The sequence below is a fragment of the Gossypium hirsutum genome, chromosome D01 (genome assembly GCF_007990345.1).
Source record: "Gossypium hirsutum isolate 1008001.06 chromosome D01, Gossypium_hirsutum_v2.1, whole genome shotgun sequence".
Classification (NCBI taxonomy): domain Eukaryota; kingdom Viridiplantae; phylum Streptophyta; class Magnoliopsida; order Malvales; family Malvaceae; genus Gossypium; species Gossypium hirsutum.
The window spans coordinates 44,009,499-44,036,498 of NC_053437.1; the positions used below are offsets into that span (position 1 = coordinate 44,009,499).

General features: G+C 33.7%; 2 protein-coding genes across 2 annotated transcripts; both read right to left on the bottom strand.

Moving 5' to 3' along the window:
* Positions 1 to 3,295: 3,295 nt before the first annotated feature.
* Positions 3,296 to 5,749, bottom strand: LOC107921327 (BTB/POZ domain-containing protein At3g19850). The gene is made up of 3 exons (XM_016851201.2): positions 5,303 to 5,749; positions 4,071 to 5,201; positions 3,296 to 3,990 (listed from the first exon to the last, which is right to left on the bottom strand). The coding sequence occupies exons 1-3, from the start codon at positions 5,363 to 5,365 to the stop codon at positions 3,577 to 3,579; spliced, it is 1,608 nt and encodes a 535-aa protein (XP_016706690.1). The 5' UTR covers positions 5,366 to 5,749; the 3' UTR covers positions 3,296 to 3,576.
* An 871-nt stretch (positions 5,750 to 6,620) lies between these two features.
* Positions 6,621 to 11,619, bottom strand: LOC107922565 (transcription initiation factor TFIID subunit 15). The gene is made up of 8 exons (XM_016852652.2): positions 11,386 to 11,619; positions 10,912 to 11,067; positions 10,475 to 10,821; positions 10,164 to 10,358; positions 9,705 to 9,788; positions 7,897 to 7,975; positions 7,689 to 7,815; positions 6,621 to 7,065 (listed from the first exon to the last, which is right to left on the bottom strand). The coding sequence occupies exons 2-8, from the start codon at positions 11,029 to 11,031 to the stop codon at positions 6,851 to 6,853; spliced, it is 1,167 nt and encodes a 388-aa protein (XP_016708141.2). The 5' UTR covers positions 11,032 to 11,067; positions 11,386 to 11,619; the 3' UTR covers positions 6,621 to 6,850.
* Between the last annotated feature and the right edge of the window lie 15,381 nt (positions 11,620 to 27,000).

The following is a 27,000-nucleotide window of genomic DNA, read 5'->3' on the forward strand; positions in this document are numbered from 1 at the left end:
GATCCCTCTTACGCCGCTGGCCTAGATATCGGTGGTCCGTTCGGCATAACAGGAAATGGAGCTAAACCGGGCATTTGGCTCCAACCTGCCATAGGATTCGGAAAAGGATACATGTAAGGGTTAGGGTACATATAAGGGCTAGGAAACACACCTGGCATCATAGGGAAAGGCGGTTGCGTGGGTATCATCTGTTGAATTGCTGTGTCAGGTGACTGCGTCGATGCTCTCGTTGGGGACGGTGATTGCATGATCGCTGATGATGAGCCGGGTGACTGTCTGGGCCTCGTTGAGGGGCTGCCTTCGTAGTCTTGTCGTCTTGGATTTAGGGGCCCGCGCCTTTCCCTCCCGACACGTATTTGTCGCTGCCTCTCCTCTGGCATACGAAAATACGGCTTGCCATGGATCCTAAACCATGGCATGTATTCTGGAACGCACGCTAACTCCGGAACAATGATTTGTTCCCGAGTAGGTAGATATTTATGCCGATTTTCCCACATTTCCGTGTACTCGGACCAGTACCTAGGCCAATCCGTACCTAATAGCCGAAGGTCGATTTTGTGGTGAACATCAAACACCTCAGGGTCCGCAGGAATCGGTTGTCTACATCCAAACTGTCGTAGCACTCTGTCTGTCTGGTGGGGCTCCACGGTTGCATAGTTGATCAACACCACTTTCGCGGGCCAAACGTTTGGATTTTGTAAAAACTCTTCTGGGATTACTGCCTGAATTGCCGGATCCTCGTATGGTGTCCATTGAAACTATATGAATATGATAGAAATATTAGTTATATACATAATACTAAATACTAAATACTAAATATCAATCGACTAGCAAATGTATGGAAATATCTATTTGCAATAATACTTACTTCTGCTTCCGACCGTTGCTCCAATAGAAGCCGTATATCTTCAACTTCAGATGGTAATCCACGATAACTTGCCGGATGGTTCCACCTAATTCAATAAAATTTTAGCATACTTTTAATTTTAAAAAATCTACATAATAATTCCAAAATGTAATATAAAATTTATCTCGTTACGAGTGGGAATGTATATGGGTGGTTCACTCGAGGACGTAGAAATGGAAATCGAAACCGTGCCCATGATTGCAGTAGTAACAGGCAACCTCCGATGTTTGCTCTCCTCGGTCGCATCGCCCCGTACATCTCCCGATATAATGTTGCCAAGACGGCAGACCCCAACTAAATTCACCGGCTCCTCTAAAATCAATAAGTTTTAGCAGCCACCTTAGATGTACACGGCTCCGTGACGTGTTGGACATCAGATAACCTCCAATTATTTGAAGAATGTATGATTGTGCATATCAGATTCTTTCAATTTCGGTTGAATTTTTATTCGGATCGGGGAAGGTGGCACGTAACCAGCCCATCTCGACCTTACCTCCATCCATTTTATCCGAAATAACGCCTAAAAACTCGTAGCACACCGCCTCCCAATTGCTAGATTGGGCAGACCCGGTGACTAGGTGCCCATCCACCGGCAATCCCAATTGCAGATGGACATCTTCTAGAGTGATAGTGCACTCTCCACATGGAAGATGGAATGTGTGCGTCTCGAGTCTCCACCTCTCGATCAACGCACTGATCAGTTTCGGGTCCAACTTGCATCCCCGGCCTACCGTCGCCACGTGCCAAAAACCCGCTTCCCGCAGGTAGTTCTCTCCTAACAGTGATGGAGGAGCATGCATATTCCGGATATTGCATTCCAATAACCGATCTTCAGACTTTTATAACAAATAATAAATTAATAATTATCTAAAAAAAACATAAATAAAAAAATCTTAAATAATATTTAAAAATTAAATTTAATACTTACCATTTTCATTTGCTCTACCGATATGTGATTCCTATCAAGACGAATCAATGATCCGGCCATTGATGAAAATATAAAAAAAAATTTAATTATTTTAAAAATATAAAAAAATATAAAATTATTTTAAAAAATAAAATTGAGGGGAAATTGAAATTAAATATGGATTTGAGAGAATTTTGGAAGGAAATTGAGAGGAAATTGAAATTAAATATGGGTTTGAGAGAATTTTGGAAGGAAAGTTGGAAGTAAATTGAGAGGATTAGAGAGGAAATATTAGATAGGATTTGTTTGTGAAAAAAAAGGGGTGGGGGGTATTTATAGTTTTTTTTTTGACCGTTGGGGGGGCAACGGTCAAATTTTTGACCGTTGGGGTACTGTTCACGCGCGGACGTGGACGCGATGTCTTGACACGTATCTTGATATCGCACTGACGTGGACGCGATTTTCCGGAAAATGGACCATTCCGGTAAATAATAAAAAAATCGGCTCATTTCGGTAAATTTTGAAAAAAAATGACTTTTATTGGTAATTTCCCCAAAATTATCCCTATATTTAATTTTATATTAAATTGAAAACATTTTATTACTTAAATTAATAATTTCGATTATAAAAACAGCCAAGCCACTTTCCACAAGCAAACCAATGTTGGTTTAGTTTTGGAAAAAGGAGATGTAGTGAGCGTCCTACATACCCTAAAGCAAAAGCATGTTACAGACATAGTAAGATAACACCTAAATTCCCCTCCCCATGTTATATGTGTCATGCTTATTATTATAATTTTTAAGCATATTAAAAATTAATAATGGAATAAAGTATTTTAAAAAATTACTATCACTTTCATCCAAGAAAATCGATAAATATATAGTAAGATAGCCAAAAAAAAAATCAGTATTAATCATAGACTCCCCCTAAATTACTACCTCTATATACAAAAAGTCAAAAAGAAAATTGGAAAAATTGTTGGGGAAAAGAGAGCAAAAATCCAAAAAAAAAGAAGCAAATACATGTTTTGTCTTAATAAAACCACAACAGCCAACAATACATATGTGTTTGTTTAATAATCACGGGATCAGTCGTATAACCCCAATTGGCATTATTAAAATAATCACATGTTGACAGACAATGACACAATACACCAACCGAAGCCTCCCCATAGTTTCCTCCTTCACTCTTGGCCTTTTCCTCCCACTATACCCCCCTTTTTTTTATTTCTTATATCATCTATTAGTACACTTTTTTTTTTAATTTATATCAATTTGGCTTTTTTTCTTTCTAGTAAAGATCTGTATTTTCTTTGGTTAATGTGTTGTTTGCTTTTGAATTATATATATATATATTGTCGATTCCATTCTTTAAAAATATCATATTTTTATTTAATCAACTACTTAAATATTTTATAAATAAGTGGGAGATATTGTTAAATGGACAGGAAAAAATATATACAAATGAACTCAGACAAAAACTTTTTAATTTACACTGAAAATTTCCCATTCATATTTTTATAAGAAAACATATAATTAAGATATTCACCATATTTGAATTTTATAATTAGATATTTATGTTAAATTTTTTAAAGGATAAAATACAATTACAATGTAAAATTATTTACTTTTCAAGTAATCATACAATTTCTCAAACCAGAAAGAAAAAACTTATTTACTTTTTCAATGTAATCATGCATTTTCTCAAATCTTGGCTTCAATTTATCAAACACTAACCCCCTTCAGTAATTATACAAAGAACTTCAACAAAATCTTGGCAAAGTTGCATTGTAGCAAGGGGTGATGGCACTGTTATGCCTTACCAACTTTGACATCTGCCCCTTCATTTCCTTACACGCTTTCTCTAACTCTACCACTCTCCATTGCATCTTTTGCAAATTTAGTTTCATATATTCAGTCCCTTCTGAAAAATTCTCTGCTGATGATGAATCTATGCTATCATGGTACAACACCCGGCTGCCTTTGGGATTACTCCCATATAACATTAACTCATTTTGGGGTACTTTAGATTGCTGTGATATGAGTGCTTGAACTGAAATATTTGGTGGGATTCTTGGATTCTTGGCTAGCTCTTTGCTTGCTTCAAATGTGAGCTTTTCATAGCTGAGACATCTGCAAAGCCTTGATCTATCTTCAAAAGAAAGTGTAGGATGGGACTGCAATAGCCATTTATGAAACATCAACTCTCTGAGTTGAAAATAGAGGGGGCAAAAAAAAAAGGGTATGAAATGGTCACCTGAAGATAGAAATCAATAGCTCTATAGACCCCATCAAAACAATCTCTAGCAGAATGTGGTAAACTCTCAGCAACTGCAAGGAACTTAGAGGTGTTGAGGTTCTGATCAGGAGATATTTCTCTCAAATACTTATCTATTAATCTTCCAAGCTTCTTCATCTTCTCTGAATTCACCCCTTCACTATTAACAAACACTGTAATCAATCTTATTACCAGATTGACATCATAAACACCCTTGTTATGTCCAGATACCAACAAGTCATCTACAGTTGCTTCATCAAGATTCTCACCAATCAATCTCTCCAACCCTGCCCTATAGTCTTTGCTGAGGCTAAAACCAGATACAAGTCTCAATACCCAGAAAAGTTTCCTGCAAGAAAATTTGGTTTTCCCCACTAGGATAACCCCATGAACAGCTGTGTCAGCCAGACCACCATATTCAGATTTTGAGGTTGGTGAACCTTGGGGTCTGCTTTTGAGGTAATGGAGAAGGAACCTTGTGAGTGTAAAACTGTTATTTTGGTTCCCATAAGCACCCAAGTTCCTAATGATTTTTTCTATAATCTTTGGACTTAGTATTGTCAAGTCATCAAACCACCAATCCTTGCCTGATTTAGTACATGGACTAGCTGACTCAGGAGAGGCTTTGGATGTTGAAGAGAATCTGAACCCAAAACTTGTCTCAGGTGAAGATGATGATGAAGAAGATGTTATGAAGTTCATATCTGAGTTCTGAGCAATCTTTGCTAACAATGCAAAAATAAACTTTTGGATTAGACCATATGAATCTGCATATGAAAAGAATGGCTCACAACTCCTTAGGCTCATGATTAAATCAGTCCAAGACCAATCAAACATCCCTTCAAGGAACTTATCCGTTTGTCTCAAGAGATTATTGGTTGATGTTTTCTCAGTCATGCCAAGAAAAAATGCACAGCAATAAAAGAGAGGTACATTGGAAACTGTGATTTCAACTCCACCATAGCTATAACAGAACCTTGCAACTTGCTCAAACCCATCTGGTCCTCCAGGGAAATCATTGAGCTCTATAACGTAATTTTCAATCTGTGTTTTTCTCTTTTGTTTCCTAATGATCTTCTTCAACCTTCCTGAGAAAGCTGATATAATATTCTGAAAAAAAAAGTTCCAACAAACATATTCACAATCAGTGGTTCTACTTGTCCATACAAATGAAATTAAGAAAGAAAAACCCCAGAAATGAAAGAACTTACCTCATGAAGGAAGAAAGCATGTTGATCATTAATGATAATCTGAAGATTGATGAACTGAGGCATTGCTATTGCTTGTTTTTTCCCAGGTTTTAGCTTGGCATAGAATGAAGCAATGAAACCAAAATAAAGGAGGCTTTTGTTAGTATGTGACAAAGAAGAAACAGGAAAGGGTGTTGAGTGGCAAAAGAGGCGCAACAAATATGATTATATATTAGAGAGAAGCCATAGCCTAAAAACTCCAGGTAGAAATTATTGAACCATTTAGGTAATGGATAAGTAAAACCAGCAAACTTATGCCATATTGCCATACATGCTCCGGGATGTGCGTTCCCAATATTAAAATCAATGATGTTTGTCGACCTGTATACTTTATTTTGCCAAAAAGAATCCTGCCACACCGGTGGGTTAAAGACAAAACCTTCAAAAACTCTTCCATGCATGCATATAATACTTATATATAAATGCCATTTTTTAGATGTTTGGAAGCAAAAGGGATTAGATTCAATTCTTTGACTGAGAAGAGATGTATGTATAATCCAATTGGCTAACTTTTTTTTCTAAGCCTATAAAATTCATTTACTAATAAAGGATTACAAGGTTAAAGGATATCATCCCCATTCCAATGATAGAGCATATTTTAATATGTCAAAGTTGTGAGATTATTTGTATAAAGTCATCACTTCATTTACTTTTTGGTTCTAGACTTTTAATTTCAAATGTTTTAATTACTTTTATATATTAAAGTTTACTCTATCATAATAAAACTTTCATTTAATTAAAATGCAAGGATAATTATTCGGTATACTGTGAGATTTTGTTATATATCATAAAGTTGTATTTAAAAAATTAAAAAAATAATAAATAAATAAGACGTGACAAAATTTCAATCCCATTTGTGGAGTTAAAAAATTTCATCGCCTATGTACTAAATAAATATCGTGATTAGATATTTAGTACACTGCTAGTAGAGTTTTTAAACTTTACAAGCAAGGTTAGATATTAAGCATTATGTGTTTTTAAAAAAAAAATGAGATGTAACATACCCTAGACATCGGTGGTTAGATTTGTATCTGGTGTTCATTTATGAATTATGATGTAGCATCAATTTTATTACAAACAAGGAATTTGTATAATGACTATGGATAGTCTATGTATGAAAATAAGGTCATATTGGTGGTGTTAATTGATGTGTACCTACTTACTAATTTTTTCATGTCGGTATTATGTAATATTCAATAGCCCAAAGTACTGTGTAGAACATTTTTGAAGAATGATGTCAACCAACTTTTGCTCGAACATTCATCCCGAGTTTCAAGAATGCTAAAAAGAAGGCTTTGAAATACCATAGCAAGGAGATAAAATCATTAACTGTTTTAATTTCAAAATCTAAACTCTCCTATAGTACCAAAACTGTGGCCACCCCATCACACTAAATCCACAATACATCCAACTCTAGACACTAGTCTTTGCTAAGATGCCAATTCAACTCAAAATGTTTCAATCAACTGCCATATTCTAACCACATTAACGTCACCCATTCTTTCTTTCTCAGTAAAAGTATCTGCCTCGGTCTCGATCCCGTCCATAATCTCTATCTCGCTCATAATCATAATCACGGCTCCGATCCTTTCCCCTATCCCTCTCTCTGCTTCGACTACGGCGTCTTTCCCTATCTTCACGCTCTCTATTCTTGCTACTTTCTCTATCATCCCGTTCCCTTCCTCTGTCTCTGCTTCTTTCTCTTCCATCCCTGTCAATCACACCTGCCAGATACAATGTTTTATAAAATTAAAAAAAAAAAAAAACTGTTGATGTGCCTTGGCTCTGCTGAGACCCTGCAGGTTCACAGGCCAAGTGGCACATCAACAAGTCTGGTATTGTTCCCAGTGGGAATTTTGTCTCCCACCTTTGTCGAGGGCTTAAGTGCCTGAATAGGCGGCGGATTCACAGACCATAAGCATCTAGTAGGATGCCTGAGAAGGCAAAACCCTGCACAATTGAGCTCTTGGCAGAGTCTGAGACAAAACTTCCACCGGGGACAATACTGAATGTGTCGAGGGTCCAACCCTCAACAAGAATACTGTTTTTTTCTGGGGTATAAATGAAAAAAGTGTCGTTTTATTTAAGTTAAAAAAAAAGTTTATATGAGCTCAGTATTTTATGCCGATATGAAAGTTTTCAATGAGTATCTATCTGGGCTAAAGCTGATATGAAATATGGTTACCTCATATATAAAATATACTGTAAAACAAAATTAGCCGTCAAACTAATCTGGAACAAAGCAACCTAAACTAGGACCCTTATCTTTCATTTTCTGTATGGCAATCAGTATCTAAAAACAACGCATCCTCATATGAAGTAATTATCAACGTAATGAACCTAATACCTAGTTCCTCAACCTCCCAGCCAGCCCGGCCTGAACCTGGTAGCACTCGAGCAGCTTCAGCTTGTTGTGTTTTTGCTCGAAACTTTTTCTTGAGATTGCCAAACTCATCATACATCTCACCATCATCCTGAGGATAACACATAATTACCATAAAATTAAGATATTCAATGAACTAAGCTTCAAATAATGATAACAGATATATTTTTACTTCTGCTTCACGTCGACGTCGCCTTGTTTCCTCTATCTCTTCTTCATCAAGTTCTTTGTAACCACCAGCACGTCCTCCTCTGTTAACCACAGGTATAAAGCAAACGTAAGATGCTTTGCACATAGCAGTAAAAATCGAAGGGTAGGAATGAAAGCTCAGTAATACTGTAGTAAAATGACAAAAACAAACTAGCATTTCACTCCATCTAGTAAAAGCATATTAAATGAGTCAAAAAAATGGGATGTGAATACAATTAAAGAAAAGAACATAGAAGAGGAAATGAAGCAAACGTAAGATGCTTTGCACATAGCAGTAAAAATCGAAGGGTAGGAGTGAAAGCTCAGTAATACTGTAGTAAAATGACAAAAGCAAACTAGCATTTCACTCCATCTAGTAAAAGCATATTAAATGAGTCAAAAAAATGGGATGTGAATACAATTAAAGAAAAGAACATAGAAGAGGAAATGAAGCCAATGCTCTGATAATAAAATTAATTAACAAGTAGAAGAATACCGTGAAGGCACATAACAAGAATGCCTATGCAGTAATGGCAGTTACTCCAGAACATCACTACAGAATCAGGTAAAACTGTTTAAAAAGAATAATGCACTGTGTAGAAGAATGTATGCAATTCAGGTAATAAGAGGAAACTACATTTCTTTTCAGTTTCCCTCCAATGAAGTGAGCGTCTAACTAACTAAATTTAGGATCTTTTTGCTCTCTAGATAGCCAGTAGCACAACAAATTCCAACAAGTTCAAATAACGGAAATGGGTAGCTAAGGAGAAAATGATGGAACAAACTTAAGAAAGTTGAATACCAGTTGTACTAACAAAACCCAATCAAGCCAATAAAATAGGGTCAAACCAGCATATCTAGTGCAAAGAAAACTAATTGACAAACATATTTAACAAAAAATGATGGAAACCAGATTTCCAAGACATTTGGCTCAAATAAATAGTAAGAAAGTACTGAAAGGAGTTCAAGAGCACAAAAAGGAACTGCCTGACTACATATCAAGGAGCAAAATTGATGCACAGCAAAAAAAACTCAAAGCATAAACCATTTTTGTTCCAAAAAGTTTTTCCAGTGAAATAATAACAACAACAACAACAACAACAAAGAATAGTTTGTGGTCCAGGCCGTTGTGTGTACCCTAATCATGAAAAAAAAAATAGTTAAATAATGAAAGAGATGAAATACAGAAAATACAAGAATGAGCTGGTTTATTGGAATTTTCTTTTATTTTCCATCTCCTTCAAGTGAAGGGAGTGTGGTACAAGTTTCTTTTAGAAAAGGAGCAGTAAGCAAAAGTTAATGCATTTGAAAGAAAGCAAAGCCATGTTTTAGCAACATTATATGAATTGGAAAAGGTGAAGATCGAAAGGTGGTGTCTCATGCTTGATTGGAAATAGTAATGGCAACAATATCACTACTGTCAATGAAACATGGTTCTCAGCTTTCTCACTATAACTCAAAAAGATTAAAAGATACAAAAGAGAAACCATTGGCAAAAAGAGAAATAGGGAAAACAAATTAATGCCAATGCCCATCCAAAACCAAAAGGTAAATCAGAGGAAAAGAACACTTGTAAGGTTGACGACTTATTCATATAAGATTAAAGGTCCACATCACCCTGAAGGATACTCTTACAACATGAATTAAATGAAGCAAATGATTAAGCTACACAATGCCAACATGGAAAAGTAAATCAACAATACAAAGAAGATAGATCAAATTTTCAATGAAAATATCCACAAGATTTTAATTTGTAACTAAGATTAGAATATATCAAATACTTATGAATACCTCACACCACCCTCATTGTGACCAGGTTTATTAGTGTTGCAAATATTGCATTTCATACGCTTAGCCCAGTTGATGTTACCACACCTGTTACAGAGAAATTCAAAGAACTGACATGAATAACGTTGGGCAAAAGATGGCATTACATTCAAATATAAAAACCACACCCACATTTCTTAACATTTGTAGAGTTGAAGTGTAAAATGTTTAAAGCACCAATAAAACCACCCCTAGTGGCTCCTCACCAATTTGTATAATCCAGCAAAATATTAAAGACATCACTTTGGCTTAGTTCAAGTGGCAAGAGAGGGGGCATGTTACAGTAGAGATATTACGTTCGAGCAGTAGTGCTCTCCTTTGCACCAAATAAACAGAAAAACTAAAAGAAAATATTGACTTTCCTAAGATCACACAAGGACCAGAAAAGAAGGAAAGATTTCACTCGAGCATTAGAAGTCATACATTGGGCAAGGCCAATCATTTGGGCCAAAAAGTCCACCAGTAGCAGCTACTGCTCGGCCATGACCTCCAGAATCAGGAGCACCACGACCCTTCCCACGACCACCAGCCCCTCCACCACCACCAGATGCACCTGCAGGTCGAGCAGTTCCACATCGATTGCACACACCACGGAATGAAAAGTTGACATTGGAACAACTGCATCCAGAAACATAAATTATATGAAGTATGAAAATAACAATCAGAGGTAAAGACAATTGGAAGGAAATGTTACAGAAGAGCAAGAAGCTGCTCACCAATATCACATCACAGACCTTGTATTCGGACAGAGCCAATCTCCCTCCTGTTGCCACGTCTTTCCTGAAGCATCAACCCGACCTCTACCCCTTCCACCACCCCCATCCATGTCCTTAGCTGCATCATCCTCAAATCCACCATCATCAGCAGCTGCAGTTGGAACATCTACAACAGCATTACTACTCTTACTCTCTGCCATAAAAACACCAATTGTGCTCCCATGGAAATCCTTGTCATTAAACCATTCAACAGCAGCCAATGCAGCATGTGGATCCTCATAAGTAACAGTAGCATCACCTTTTGGCTCATTTGTCACCTTATCTCGGTATAACCATATCTTAGGTCGACCAGTTCGCTTATCTTTCTATAAAATCAGCAAAAACACAACAATAAGGTGACAGATAGCACAAACAGCTGCATACATTTTGTTTTTCCATCAAAACTTTATGAATACCTTTAGCAAGCCAATGGTTCCAAAATATTCAGCTAACATACTTTCATCGGTTCCCTCAGGTAAATTACAAACATAGATGGAACCGTTTGTAGGGTATCCTCTTCCTGAATTGCTAGCCATAGTTTCTTCACTTCGTCAAAATCCTTCTAGAAAGCTCTAAACAAAATTAAAAGCTTAGCTAGGTTTAAAATTAGCAATAAATGTTAAAAAAAAGGGAAACGCTTTAATTGATCCTGCAAGGTGCCATTAACAGAAAATACTATAAAAAATTATTAATATCAGAACAAAATAAACACAGATAGATCTCACCTTAATGCTTTCCTTTTTTTTTATAAAGAAAAAGAAGTTTAAGCTAAATCAAAATTTAAGAGCAAACAAAATAAATTAAAAAAGCTAAAATATAGGATAATCAGGAAACATACGACAAAGATCTGAAGCGAAGAAATAAAGGGAAAGGAGAGATGGAATTCTCACTGGTAGTGGTGGCGCAGGCGGCGGTGGTGGAAGATCAAATATGTGAAAGTGAAGATGGCGGTGGTTTCGTCGCCAGCGACACCGGTGGTATATTTTCTCTTCCTCCTTACGATACGAGTTGAGGATAGGGCTTCTTTTTTGTTATAACGGGTCCTGCCGAGAGTGGCGTCTCCCGCTCCGGTGTTGCTATTATTAACTAGTAAAAACTTTTTTTTTATATATTTTTTAATGCTTAGGCATAAAATTTTGAAAGAAAAATATAATATTTAAAATTTTCGATAAAATAATTTTTAAACATATATTTTGTTAAAATAATTATTTAATTAAAACATTTAAAATAAGTAAGGAAAAATATAATATAATATATAAAAGTATGAGTTTAAAAAAACTTTGTTTTCTATCATATCACTAAATTAATTATAATTTAATTCGGAATTGTTAGTTAAAAATATGTACTAATTTAAAAATAGATTTATTATTTGAATAGAATTCTAAGTATGAAATATAGATAAAAATTGTGATAATTATTTCTCATGTATCATCTATAAAACATTGGAAGGCTATCAGTTTATGCATTATAGAAGAAGAGTCAAATCCAGAAACACAAACAGTAGATTTTAGGACAGCCAGAGCCTCTGTCTCTTCTATCCCAACAACATTTAAGACCAATTTACAAGGAATAGATAATTCCTCAAATATAGCTCAACCTATCTATGCCAGACAAGAAGAGAGTCCCCAAAATTCACCTAACATGTCACCAACTTATTCATCAATGACTAATAATGCAAGACAAAGAGAAAATTCAGAAATATTTGTTTAAGAAAAATTGTTTGAAATAAATAAAGAATGGTGTAGAAAGCACTTCTATTCCAACAAAAATAAGCAAAAAAGAGATGACTACTTTAAAAATTATAATGATAAAAAAGAAAATATTCTTCAAGAATATTATAGATTTATGAATACTCATAAAGTCCATATAAAATTCTTTGAATGGTTTGAAGAATATTATTTAGGATCTGTTAATACAATAAGACATAATACTAGATGGCAGACTAATAAAGGAGAAGTTGAATCTCGACATCCCCCTTTAATGGAGGTTCAATATCTTCATAAGAATACTGGAATAAAAGCAAACCCTTTAAGAATGAGAGCTCCCGATGCAGGAGAACAAATCTCATCAAAAGATATCAAAATAATAGTAGAACAAAACAATTATACAAATATTAATCTTCATACAATAGGAAAACAATTAGATTATATTGAAAATTTGGTAGAAAGTCAACCAATCAAGAGAGAACCAGTAAAAGAGATAACCGAAAAAAGTTCCAAATAACCAATATTCACACCTTATGAAATTCCAAAAGCTTTCCAAAAATCCCAAAATGATTTCCTAACAGAAATCCAAAATAGACTTAATGCTTTAGAAAACCATAAGTCTGAATTAATCGCCCCTGATACCCCAATACAAACCCAATATTCAGTAAATACATTACACCAATCCTCCCAATCTGACTCGGATCAGTCAGATAACAACAAATTAACAAGATGGCTTGGAAAGAACCAAAAAGATTATATTATCCAAAAATCACTGCACCTGATCTTAACATAGAAGAAAAATCTGTTTTCCAAAATAAATACAATGCTAATACAATCTATGAATGGAATATAGATGGAATGTCCGAATACAATATTCTTAGTTTATTACAACAAATGACAATGGTTTCAAATGTTTATAAAACCCAAAATCAAAATGGATTAATCAATGACCATGCTATAGCTAATCTTTTAGTTGCTGGATTTACTGGTCAATTAAAAGGATGGTGGGATCATGCACTGACTAAAACCCAACAGGAAGAAATTTTAAAAGTAATAAAAAAAGATGACCAAGATAGAATTATTTTAGACGAACAAGGAAGAGAAATCCAAGATGCAGTAGCAACTTTAATTTTCTCAATCTCTAAACACTTCATTGGAGATCCTTCTCATCTTAAAGATAGAAATTCAGAATTATTATCAAATTTAAAATGTAAAAAATTAATCGATTTTAAATGGTATAAAGATGTCTTTATGACTAGAGTCATGCAAAGATCTGATAACCAGCAACCATTTGGAAAGAAAAATTTCTAGCAGGACTTCCCACATTATTAGGAGAAAAAGTTAGGAATCAAATAAGAGAAAATTACAAAGGTATTATTCCATATGAAAAGGTTACATATGGTGAACTAATTAGTTTCACCCAAAAAGAAGGATTAAAAATTTGCCAAGATTTAAAATTACAAAAACAACTCAAGAAAGAAAGATATCAATGTAGAAAGGAATTAGGATCATTCTGCCACCAGTTTGACATCAGGAATGAGCCTTCTTCTTCAAAAACATGTTGCCCTGAAAAGCCAAAAAATAGGAAAAAGAATATTTCAGAATATTATAAAAACCTAAATATAAAAAATACAGAAAATGGAAGAAACAACAAAAAACAGAAAACAAAATTGACAAAACAATAAAATGTTATAGATGTGGAAAACCAGGACATATCTCAAAATATTGTAAAATCAAAAGAAAAATCAATAAATTAAATTTAGAAGAAGAGATAGAACAAAAATTAAATGAAATCCTGTTAGAAACAACTTCTTCTGAAAATGATACAACAGATGAATTACAAATAGACGAATTACATACAACATCCCAGTCTTCTGGAGATGAGAATGAACCTTCAATTAATATGCTAACTAAAGATCAAGAATTTATGATAGAAGTTATTGATAAAATTCAAGACCTAGAGCTTAAAAGAGAATACCTTTTGAAATTAAAATCCTCATTAAAAGATAAACCAGAAAAAGAAAAAGAAATCATTTCTAGTCAATCACAAATGTATAATATACAAGATATAATATTTAATAAATATGAAAAAATAAAACCAAGACAAATTACAAACTCTGAATTACAGTTGGAAATAAAACAGATTAAATCAGAACTTTCTCAGCTTAAAATAGAACAACAAGAAATGAAAGAACAAATTAGATCCTTAAAACACGAAACCTCAGAAAAAAGTTCATCAGAAACTGAACCTGAACCTGAAGAAAATACACAAGAATATATGATGGTTCTAACTGAAGTATCTATTCAAAGATATTTAATAAAAATAAATATTGTCATAAATAATGAATTTCAATTAGAAACAATAGCCCTTTTTGATACAAGAGCGGACCAAAACTGCATTAGAGAAGGAATAATTCCAACAAAATATTATAATAAAACATCAGAATCTCTTAAGGCTGCAAATGGTAAAAAATTAAAAATTACTTACAAAATTCCCAATGCAGAAATATCCAACAAAGGTATAAAATATCAAACATGTTTTTTAATGGTAAAAGATATTACCCAAGATGTCATATTAGGAACCCCATTCATATCCTTACTCAAACCTTATAAAGTAACAAATAATTCTATCTCCACTAAAGTTTTAAACACTAAGGTAGAATTTCCTTTTGTAGAAAAACCGAAAATAAGAAACCTCAACCTATTAAAATCTTTATCCATTCATAATGGACAAATTAATAATTTAATCAATTACAAACAGAAGCAAATCTCTTTCCTAAAAGAAGAAATATGTTTTAAAAAATTAAATGAACAATTAAAAAAAGAGAAATACAAAAAAGAATAGATCAAATCAAAAAAGAAATAGAATCAACGATTTGCTCTGACATTCCTAATGCCTTTTGGAATAGAAAGAAACATGAAGTAACATTACCATACGAAAATGATTTTGATGAAAGACAAATACCCACAAAAGCAAGACCAATACAAATGAACAAAGAAATGAAAGAATTTTGTAGACAAGAAATACAAGACCTTCTTAATAAAAAATTAATTAGAAAGAGCAGTTCCCCTTGGAGTTGTTCAGCATTTTATGTAATAAAAAATGCAGAACTTGAAAGAGGAACCCAAGATTAGTAATTAATTACAAACCTCTCAATCAAGCCTTAAAATGGATTAGATACCCAATACCAAATAAGAAAGATTTGCTACAAAAACTTTGTAATGCAAAGATTTTCTCAAAATTTGATATGAAATCCGGATTTTGGCAAATCCAAATAAAAGAAGAAGAAAGATATAAAACAGCATTTACTGTACCATTTGGACAATACGAATGGAATGTAATGCCTTTTGGGTTAAAAAATGCTCCATCTGAGTTCCAAAGAATAATGAATGATATTTTTACCAATATTCTCAATTCACAATAGTATACATCGATGATGTATTAGTATTTTCAGAAAATTTAGAAAAACACTTTAAACATATATCAATCTTTATAAAAGTCATAAGAAATTATGGTTTAGTAGTTTCTAAATCCAAAATAAGTTTATTCCAAACCAAAGTAAGGTTTTTAGGTCATTATATTACCCAAGGAACCATTACCCCAATAGAACGATCTATAGAATTTGCTAGCAAATTCCCAGACCAAATTCTTGATAAAGTCCAATTACAAAGGTTCTTAGGAAGCCTCAATTATGTTATAGACTTTTATCCAGGTCTTAGCAAATTATGTAAACCATTATATGATAGACTCAAAAAGAATCCACAACCTTGGACAAAAAACCATACCAATATTATCACCCAAATCAAAAAACAAATCACTAAGCTTCCTTATTTATATTTAGCTGATCCAAATGCCCCCAAGATAGTTGAAATAGATGCTTCTGAAATAGGGTATGGTGGGATCCTAAAACAAGTTAAAGGAGGAAAAGAGCAAGTAGTCCAGTTTACTTCCAGACACTAGAATCCTACTCAGCAAAATTATAGTACTATTAAAAAAGAAAATTTATCAATTGTTTTATGCATTACAAAATTCCAAAGTGATTTATTAAATCAAAAATTCCTTTTGCGAATCGATTGCAAATCAGCAAAAGAAGTTTTACAAAAAGATGTTCAAAACATTGCCTCAAAACAGATTTTTGCAAGATGGCAGGCAATTTTGAGCATATTTGATTTTGATATTGAATACATCAAAGGAGAAACTAATTCTTTGCCTGATTTTCTCACCAGAGAGTTTCTTCAAAAATGCCCCCAAACTCCGAGACAAAGGAAAAGGAAAAATAGAAGAATCATCCAAAACCCAAATCACATCAAAACCAATTAAAACATGGTATGAAATTTGCCATGAAGAAGATGAGAAATCATCATCATCGTCAAAATCCTCCAAAAATACAATAATTCAAGATGCACAAGATCCAAATGAGATTGGTTCTTAAATCAAAAAATGGATTGAGTCCCTATCTCAATCTCCAGAAGTAGCATTGGCCTTTTCGCAAATGAAAGAGGAAACTCCTCTCAAACAAATTGCTGCTGAAGCAGCAAAGGTTTCAAAAAATAAAGAGATTGTTTTACACAAACCAAAATCTCTTAAAAATGTTTTAAAAGAGACTTCTCTCCAAGATGTTTTTCCAAAAGAGATAGCGGTATCTTCACAAACTGCTACACAAAAATCTTCACAATATTTTCCAAACAAATATTTTGAAAAAATTCTTGTTATGGAGGAAGAATTTTCAGAAAAACCTCCACATATACTGGCAAAAGAACTTTTTAATGGATGGCATTTCAAACCATTGGATTCTCAAAAACCCCAACAGTATTATGAAAATATACTGGTCCAAACTGGATCTGTTTTGTTCAAACATTACACAGATCCAAAAGATCCAAATTTTATTACCCATTCAACAGCCCAAATATTAAAAATTCTTCGACCAAGAGATTGGAGTGAAAACCCAAATGCTCCAAAGAAATTCCCAGCCAAATTTACCTCCAAAATAGACCATTACCCATATTTTACATATTGAGATTACCAAATGGCATGGTACAATGCCTTTTTAATGAACAACCAACACATGAGACATTCGTGGCTCATATATTTCAAATATGGCACCCAATTCAAATTCCCAAACTAGTTCCAAGAGTGGTGGAATTGGTATGGACCATCATCCTTTGAGATACTACCAGAAAAATTCAAAACTTATGGCCCAAATTCTTTGACAAATTTCATCCTGAACCAGATCAAAAACACATTTACAGGACAATCCATTTTTTCTCAAAACTATGCATTTCCTGGATTGTCTCATGGAGTTATTCTTATGAGCAAGACCAACACACTGGAATTCCATTATCAGTTCGCAATTACAGGACTAAATGGTGGGACAAATTTAATGATGAGAAATATGATTCAAAATATTTGGATAATTTTTTCAACAAGAATCCAAGATTATGTAAGTCCGCAGCCTCGGATCAAACCACAGCAAAATTTCTTCAAGCAAAGTCATCAGCCAGTGCAATGTTAGCTCAAGCCAAGACCAAAAAAGAATACAAAAAACTCATGGCTGAAATGCTCAGCTCATTGGACTCCGAATCTGAAGATGAATCTCCGGCATCCTCAATCAAAACGGTGGATCTTGCAGATGATACCACTTCGGTAACCATCACCAGGTCCAAAAAGAAATAATACATGAACAGGAGAGATTCCCTGCAAGAAATGATGTGAACAGGAGAGATTCCCTGCAACAAAATAATGCGTGAACATGAGAGATTCCCTGCAAGAAATGATGTGAATAGGAAAGATTCCCTACAACAAAATAATGTGTGAACAGGAGAGATTCCCTGCAACAAAATAATGTGTGAACAGGAAAGATTCCCTGCAAGAAATGATGTGAACAGGAAAGATTCCCTGCAACAGAATAATGCGTGAACAGGAAATATTCCCTGCAAGAAAAGACAAGTGAATATATGTAATTTGTATTTTGTAACCAGAGAATATATTCTCTGAAAATTTATTTTCAAAAGTTTCAAATGTAATGATTTCCCGATTTAGATGATGTAAGGAGAGAATAGCCCTCTATAAAAGGCTATCAGTTTGTGAATGGAAGGCAGAACTCGTTTTTACCCATTTGAGTTGTTTCTCCAAAAAGTTTCTCAAAGTTTCTCAAGACATTTAAGTTTTCAAAAATTTAGTTTTTAAATTTCCAAATTTTCAAATTAAGTTTTCAAACTTAAGCTTTCAAATAACAAATATATCATTACCAATCCGGTCCTCAGATCATCGGGACTTCATGATATCAGAGCCAAGGAGGAGCAGGTATTCCTAAGTTTAAGAAAATATTCAATTTGTTTTCGTTATTTCTGAGTTCTGGTTTAACTATCTTTATTATCGTATTATTATTTTGCTGAGAATTGATACATCCAATCACACCATATAGGACTATATGAGTCTATGCATCCAATCACACCAATATGTAGCAGTGTGCCACTCAAATAATTGCAGCTGAGCTGCCATACACAAATTTACGGCCTAGCCGCCATAATTGCAGTATAAACTACTATATATTACTTCCTCCATCATATCATATCCCACCCACAAAACACATGCATATCATAATCATATATCATACATACATATATCATATATCATATGGCATACATACACATGTACTTTTATATAGATCATAGCATAACATATGGTTAAATTGAACATATCCTACTTAGCATACCTCTTAAACTTACCCGTGTATTTTTACATATTAGAACTTATGTTTTTTTGGCCCTATACGATGCCTATGAACCCAAATTTTGAGTCCCTTAAGCAACCTCTAATCGAGCCCAAAAATTTTCCAAAAGGGCCTACATGGCCCAAAAAGCTAGCCCGTGTGGTTTGCAAAATCTCACATGACCATGTACCCCAATGGCCTACCAACACGACTTGCAAAAACATACATGACTGTGTGGCAACACACAGTCAGTCACACGGCCTGCACACACAGCTGTGTGGCACTGGGTAGTTTCAAAAAACAACCTAGTTTCACGATTTATTCGAGTTTCAATTGAGTTTTTGGGTTGATTTCACACACTTGATTGCAAAATCGATTAACCACGTAGCTAGGAACTCCCGATACCTACACTCAAACATCCAATCGAACCATCTACTTGTCAAAAACTCATCTAATTTAATATTTTTTTGTCAAAAATTCAATCTCGAAAACGAAATTCGTATACTTTCTACTAAAAAACAACGCCAAAGATGGAAACTATTCCACTAGAAGATTCTAATTTCCGCACCCTTCAACTATTCAAAAATCATAAAATACCAATCAAATCTTTGAATAGAAAATATACCAACAACCTCACTTCACTCAAAATTGATTAAACTAAAACAACCATGAAAAACCAAAATAGTATTCGAGCAAACTTACACTGAGAATGGAAAGTGATCCAAGTAATAAACTTAATAGAAGTATTGAAGAATAACCCAAAAGAAGAAAAATAAATCAAGCGGGGAAGAAAACAAAAGAACAAAAAGAAAGAAAATGAAAATGGAAGAATTGGGAAAAACAAAAGGAATGTGCAAGGGATGAAAGAGTTGGGCGGTTGAAAACAAAAATGAGAAAAAATAGGAATTGGGGAAAATTAGTTTTAAAATAAAAGAAAATACTAAGAGGTTTAATTTAATCCAAATTCCACCTACCAAATATTTTTAAGAATTTTAGTTAAACTCAACAAGGAACAAGTCCAAAGGACAAAAATATTACACTCATGTGCAATACGAGATTGAAACACAAGACCAAGTGACAAGCTAAAGCCTTACCATAGAACCAATAGGCTCATTCTTGTTAACAAAATAACAAAATTAAAAGATAACCCGAAAGGCTAAACTTGGACATAACACAAAATTAAATCAGAAAAATCTCAGAACATAGGAATTGAACCCAAGACCTAAAGCACACTTTCAAGGCACTTAACCAACACACCAAATCAAATTATTTAACAATTTACGAAATTAAAATTTAAGAAATTTGGGGCATCACATAACTTGGTTATTGAGTATGCCTTTGGTGGGACTGTTTTGGATTTGATCCATAAATACAATGGAAAGATACTGGAAATGTAATTCCACCATTTTAATAGTTTATATCTTTATAGTTTTTAAAGGACTAAATCAATTTTTTTTATCATTTTTGGGCCTAAAGTGAAATTTTACCATTACTAATTTAACATTTTATAAATTATAAATGAGCCTAAATGGAAAATTTTTCATTTTAGGAGGGTCGGGGCCCCTTCTAGCCCCATGGCTTCACCTTTGTGTATGAGGTTATACGAAAATGATATTGGAAGGGCTTTGTCATAGCTGATTTCAAGTCATCCAAGGAACCCGAAGAAGGAGACATGATGTCAGCTTGATGTTTCCGCATTATATGTTGCCAGAATCAGTTACGAGTAGGGAAATTAGTGGTGGTTTTGATATATGGTCATTAAGGTGTGTTGTTATAGAGATGATGACCAGAAAGTTTTCTTGGGTATCATCTACCCTGACCCCAATCACTATGACTTGTGGATGAAGATTGCTTGCTCCAAGCATCCACTGGCTATACCCCAAGAGACGTTGATGGTAGGTAAAGATTTTTTGATCAGGTGTTTCACTAGTGATCCTCATCAATGTTGGAGTGTTGAAAAGCTGATAACCAATCCTTTTATGTTTCCTGAGCAGTCTCAGTTAATGGCATTTGCACCACGTAATGAGACTTTGCCTCCACATGAAATGGTATGGTTTGAAACAAACAAAACCCTCTCTCTATCTCAAAGTTCAAAGCGATACTAAAAGGAACTAAGAAAAATATGAGTTAATATGGATGTATAAGGTTTTAGGGTTTTGAAAATTGTCAAGTTATGTATGATTTTATGTTTTATATTTTATGTCTAAACATTGTTCTTAAATAATTCTAGTAGAATTTTGAAAATTTTATGTTTTCTTTTATACGCTAGAATATCTTCCTCTAATGATATCGTTTATATATAAAGTTTGAAGTGTTTTATATAAAGTGCTTAAAATGACTTAACTAGCATTGGATCATGAACCAACGTGCTTTTAACTTTTTCGTTTTCCTTTTAATGTTTTTATTAAAAATTCATATTTTAACACACATTCATATATATATATGCATATATATAGGTTATGGTCATATGCAAACTTTCCAAATATATGAAAAATATATTTTATATAAATATCTAACACTCGTTTAAATATAAGTAACATATCACATTACTTTAATACTTGTTAATTAAGATTTCCTTATGTTTTGTCTACTACATTGCAACTAATTGCCTTGTTATTATCTTGATTATGAAGTGATGACTTTATACATCATTATATGTGAGAAATGTTAGAGTATGCCCAAAGACCAATCATGAGATGATTGTAATAACATACTTGTTTTACCTCGTTTATTAATATAAGACATTACCATTATTATTTCAATTTCTTTTCTGTGTATATAAATAAACCGTTTTATAATAATGTTCTGAGAATAATGTGATTATTCTTAAAAGGTCCTTAGTTGAGTATTATTGTAGGCTTGGACAACAATAATGCATTAAGACTAACGTATAGTTTATTGATGACAAAGTGTTGTCATTGACATGAGATGTCAAAATCAATACATGAGTATGTGTGTTAGAAAACAACATATTGGACTGACATGCTAGGAGTATGTTTCTTGGATTATTATGTAAAAGTCACAACATTACTCGTAATGTTTCTTGGATTATTATGTAATAGTCACTACATTACTCGTAGTGATTACAATGTATGTGATCCTCAGACTTGAGATCATCATTATCCCAACATCGTGAGTTGTATATTTTGATACAGTCAAACGTCCACCGTAACTGGTTGTTCTATAAAGACTGATGTAGGATATACCACAATCTATGTAGTAGTATATAGTTAATCAATATAGGATTTGTCCCTCCTACATAAAGGGAGTAATATCTTAGGCCACTTGATTGAGTGAGACTAGAAATACATGACCATGCTCGAATAAGTTGATATGAGATATCATACTTATTTGTTTATCATAGTCTACTCAGGATATCAAGAAACATTAGATGGACTATGCAAATGTGACTATTCCATGACTTATGTCCATTATAGATATAAAGGGCAAAATGATTTAATACATGAAGGGTTAATCACAGGGAGGTTATGTCGAATCATGACTTATTGTAACTTAGGTAGCAATGATGCATTGCTAGATGCCACTCATTGTTTGTAATACTAGAATCGTTCTTGTATTATTGCTAATGTTACAAGAACCTACAAGGTCACACTCTATGGTTGAAACAAATAGAATCCAAACATAGTTGGTATTGTTTTTAGCTGTCACATGAATTAAATTGACTGTAGAATTTATTTAATTGGGCAGTTAAATATTGAACGAATTATATGTACAAGTACATTGTACACATAATGAGAACATGGTTGAATTAATATATATGAATTTGATTCGTATAAAATTTAACTAAACATAATTTATCGAAATCATTGTTATAATTATTGTAATTATAATTTACGATCGAATATTTTTATAATTATTGTAATTGTAATTTTTTAGTCAAACATTATTATAATTATGGTAATTATAATTATTATATTCGGTTAATTATTATAATGAATTTTGATTTGTATTAAAAGATCAACCATTCTCGAATTAAGATATATAGGGTTTTTAAGAAAACCTAATATACCTGAAATAAAAAGGAGTAAGGTCTAGCAGTCGTTATATAATAAATTTTCTCTAAAAAGTTTAACAGAGTTCTTGTCATTCGTTGTCACATCGGGTGGATTACGTAGAGGTCAAAAATTTTTGTAGCGGCTTGGAATCGGCATACAATTGCGCAAGCAGTTTCACAACAGCTATCTTTGGTTTTCTAGATGATTAAAGGTAATTGTTCATACCCTTCTCACCCCGATTTGTTCCACGCACATAGATCCTTGGATGTGATCACCGTATTTAATTTTTTCGCTGCGCCATGAGGTGTACTGGTGTTCTTATAGTGATATCAGATCCACTTGTGTGATAGAGATTCGGGTTTAAATCCTTGAGTGTGCAATTGTATAAGATGCATCCTTTACTTTTCTTGCGTTTTTTATTTAATCTTGAATATGTGATATTCATTAATACCGCTTTAATTCGTAATACACATAATCTGTTCCTTTTGATTATTTATTAAATGTTGATCATAATTTTTTGGCCTACTAGGTTTCGTTTTTGTAAAGTGTTAACAAATTTATCATCTTAATGACAGTGATGAAGTTGCGATTTCCAGTTAAATGTTTACTGGTTTTTTTTGTTCGGACTTGGAACAAGGGTTGTTCCAGTAAGAAAGCTCAAGGATGAAAATCCTGAAATCACGACACTATTGATAAAAGTTATCCAATCATGAGATTTCAAGCATATCCGGTTGAACAGTAATCCCTTCGGCCCGCTTCCTCCGCATCCATCACAGATCCCCATTTTTTTCTCAATTTATTTCTTGCATCAAGCAGGTCGCATCTCGAGCTTTTCGGGACGGATAAAAATGAGGAACCCGGGTGTACATTACAAAAGTAGAAGGGACTTTTAATGATTCACTTTAAAAAAAAATTGGATAAAACATGTTGTATTCTGTTTGCTATGTTTGGCATGTACGAAGTTTGAAATGCATAGTTATAGCCCAATAACCCATTTGAAAAGGTTGTAAATTTTATAAATAGGACCTGTGTGTCGTGCCTTACTACTTTTCTTTTATATTTCTCTTCTCATCTTAGTCCATTGTATGTAAAACGAGTTTCTACAAATTTTAAATTGCATGAGTTATTGAGGGCTAGACAAGAAAAAAAATGGGCCAACTAAAGTAGACAAGAACCTTGTAAAGTGGCTTACACCTTTAGGTTTCCTTTTGGTTCTCCCATTGGCTTGGGAGGAACCACCTTAGTTTATGGCTATAACTATTACATTTATTTACTACTTTACTTATTCATGTATGAGATGCTATGGATGTATAAAACATGCCAAATTTTTAAGTATGTTAAAGTTTGATAACAATAAACAATATTAATTGATGAGATCAATTAAAGGATTAAATGGACTAAAGTAGACCATAATTGGTGAGATGCAACCTTAATAAAATTCTCTCAATCAAAATATTAAGTCGACGTTGCCTTCTAATCATTGCCCTCGTTAAGGCCTTGATCGATACTATGTAGGTTCTACTAAAGTGATGTACTAGTATCTATCTTGGTTAAATGTGAAGAATAAGCAAGTGACATTCGCTGGTTAAAACATTGGTTAGTGACTTAACTAGGTTACTCTAATAGGATTAGAAATGTAGAGGAAAGTAATTTGGATAAATCATAAGATGATTAGAACAAGAGTTGTTCACGAAATATTTAGGAGTTACATGTGATGTAATTAGCAAGTGTTGCTTACGTAAATAATCATAATCTTGAGAGTAAAGCCAAAGCTGACTTAAAAGGAGCTGAAATATGAATCCTTACCCACTAGAAAAACTTTCGAGAAAGTCTTTTCAAAATTAAAATATGAGGGTTATTAATTTTGAATAAAATAGTGGGAGCATCATTTAATAAAATCCATTTAAAGATTAATATAAACTTGGTAAATTTACTCACTCGCATATTTCATTGTTGTAGATATATTATGGGTGCAAACACAAATTCACTTTCATTGCGATTGGTCCTTGAGAAGGACAAATTGAATGGTTTGAATTTCCTTGACTGGTTCCATAACTTGAGGATTGTCCTCAAACAAGAATGAAAATTATATGTCATTGAAAAACCCTTTCCTAATAAACCACCTAGTAATGCCTCAAGGGTTGATAGAGATGTTTACAGAAAGCATCTCGATGTCATGGTAGACGTTGGATGTCTTATGCTTGCCACTATGAATTCTAAGCTTCAGAAGCAATACGAGGACATGGTTGCTTATGATATGACTGAGCACCTGAAAGAAATGTATCAAGGGCAAGCACGACAAGAGAGGTTTGATACTTTTAAGGCCCTTTTCCAATATAAGCTAGCAGAAAGAAGCCCAATAGGACCTTATGTTCTTAAGATGAAAGGTTATATTGAAAGCCTGTCTAAACTTGGATTTCCATTGAGCAAAGAGTTGGCCATTGATGTTATTCTATAATCATTGCCTGTAGCTATAGCCAGTTTATCCTTAATTTCAATATAAATGAAATTGACAAGACTCTGCCATAGTTACTCAGCATGTGTTGAACTACTGAAGGTAACATGAAAAAGGCTGGACCCAAGCCTATTTTGATGGTCCGTAATAACAAGGGCAAGGGTAAAGCTGAAGCTAAGGCAAAGCCTAAAGGCAAAGGCAGGCCCAAACCTGAAAATGGAAAGGTTGCACTGAAGCCCAAAGGAGGGGTGGCTAAGGAAGGAAACTGCTTCTGTTGTGGTGTGACTGGACATTGGAAAAGGAACTGCCCTGTCTATCTTGAGGAAGTCAAGAAGGCTAAAGCAAGTGATGCATCTGCTTCAGGTATTTATGTTATTGGTATTAATTTATCAACTACTACTTCTTGGGTATTAGATACTGGTTATGGTTCTCATATTTGGACTTTTGTACAGGGACTGCAAAGGAGTAGGACTCTGGCTAGAGGAGATGTGAACTACGAGTTGGAAGTGGAGCAAGAGTTGTTGCATTAGTTGTAGGAACATATACTTTATCTTTGCTTTGTGGACTTGTTTTATGTTTAGAGGATTGTTATTTTGTGCCCAGTTTGACTAAGAACATTATTTCAATTTCTTGTTTAGACAAAATTGGTTGTGAGATAAATATTCCTCACCTCGATCAAACCAGAGTGTCTTAATAGATAAAGCTAAGTGCTTCTTTACCTTCCTACAAAATTCTTAAAATTTTCAAAAGTTCATCTTTCGCGATGCATTAGGTAAATATATTAGTATCTAGTGTAAAACCATATACGTAACATGATCGTCGAGCCCAAGCTACAAGGTGTCACGGTCGTTTTCGAAGCAAGTACGATAGAATTATATTCAATTAATACCAATAAACAAGAAAATACAAGAAATATGATTATATGATATGACATATAATCATTCCCGGTCTTATACGAGCTTACAAAAGCTCTAATGCTGACCTGAGTCTATTTAGGACTAAATTATCATGTTGACAAATCTTCAAGGACGTAGGGAGTTTCTCGTCACAACGTGACATACTATTTTAGCCTCTTCATGGTGATCAAGTTCTATGCTGCACCGTGGCTTAGAGTCTTGATCTCATTACGACAACATTTTTTTGACGTCACGGTGTCACATACTAATTCTACAATTTCTAATTAAAAATTACCTGTAAATTTTCCAAGCAAGCATAATACACATTGCACTTAAAGATTAGCCATAATGCAACTTTCCAGCATCAATTTAACTACTTCAATACCTTGTCCACACTATGTCAATGCCTTATCACTTATAGGCTAACCAACCAGTACAATTCATTCAAATCCTATATATTCATACCTATTTCACCAAAATCATTAACATTGAAAACGGTTGATATCATTTATGTAACAACCCATTTTTCAGTAGTATCAGAAACAGAGGTTTCGGGGCCACAAATCTGATGAGCGAGTTTGTAAATATTATTATTTAATATTTATGAGTCAAACATGGTACTAAAATAAATGTTGAATTGGTAATTTATGCTATTTGAAAGAACAATTAGGTTCAAGTGGAATGACCCTAAAGTCAAATGGTTTTAGCCTCGTTTCTAT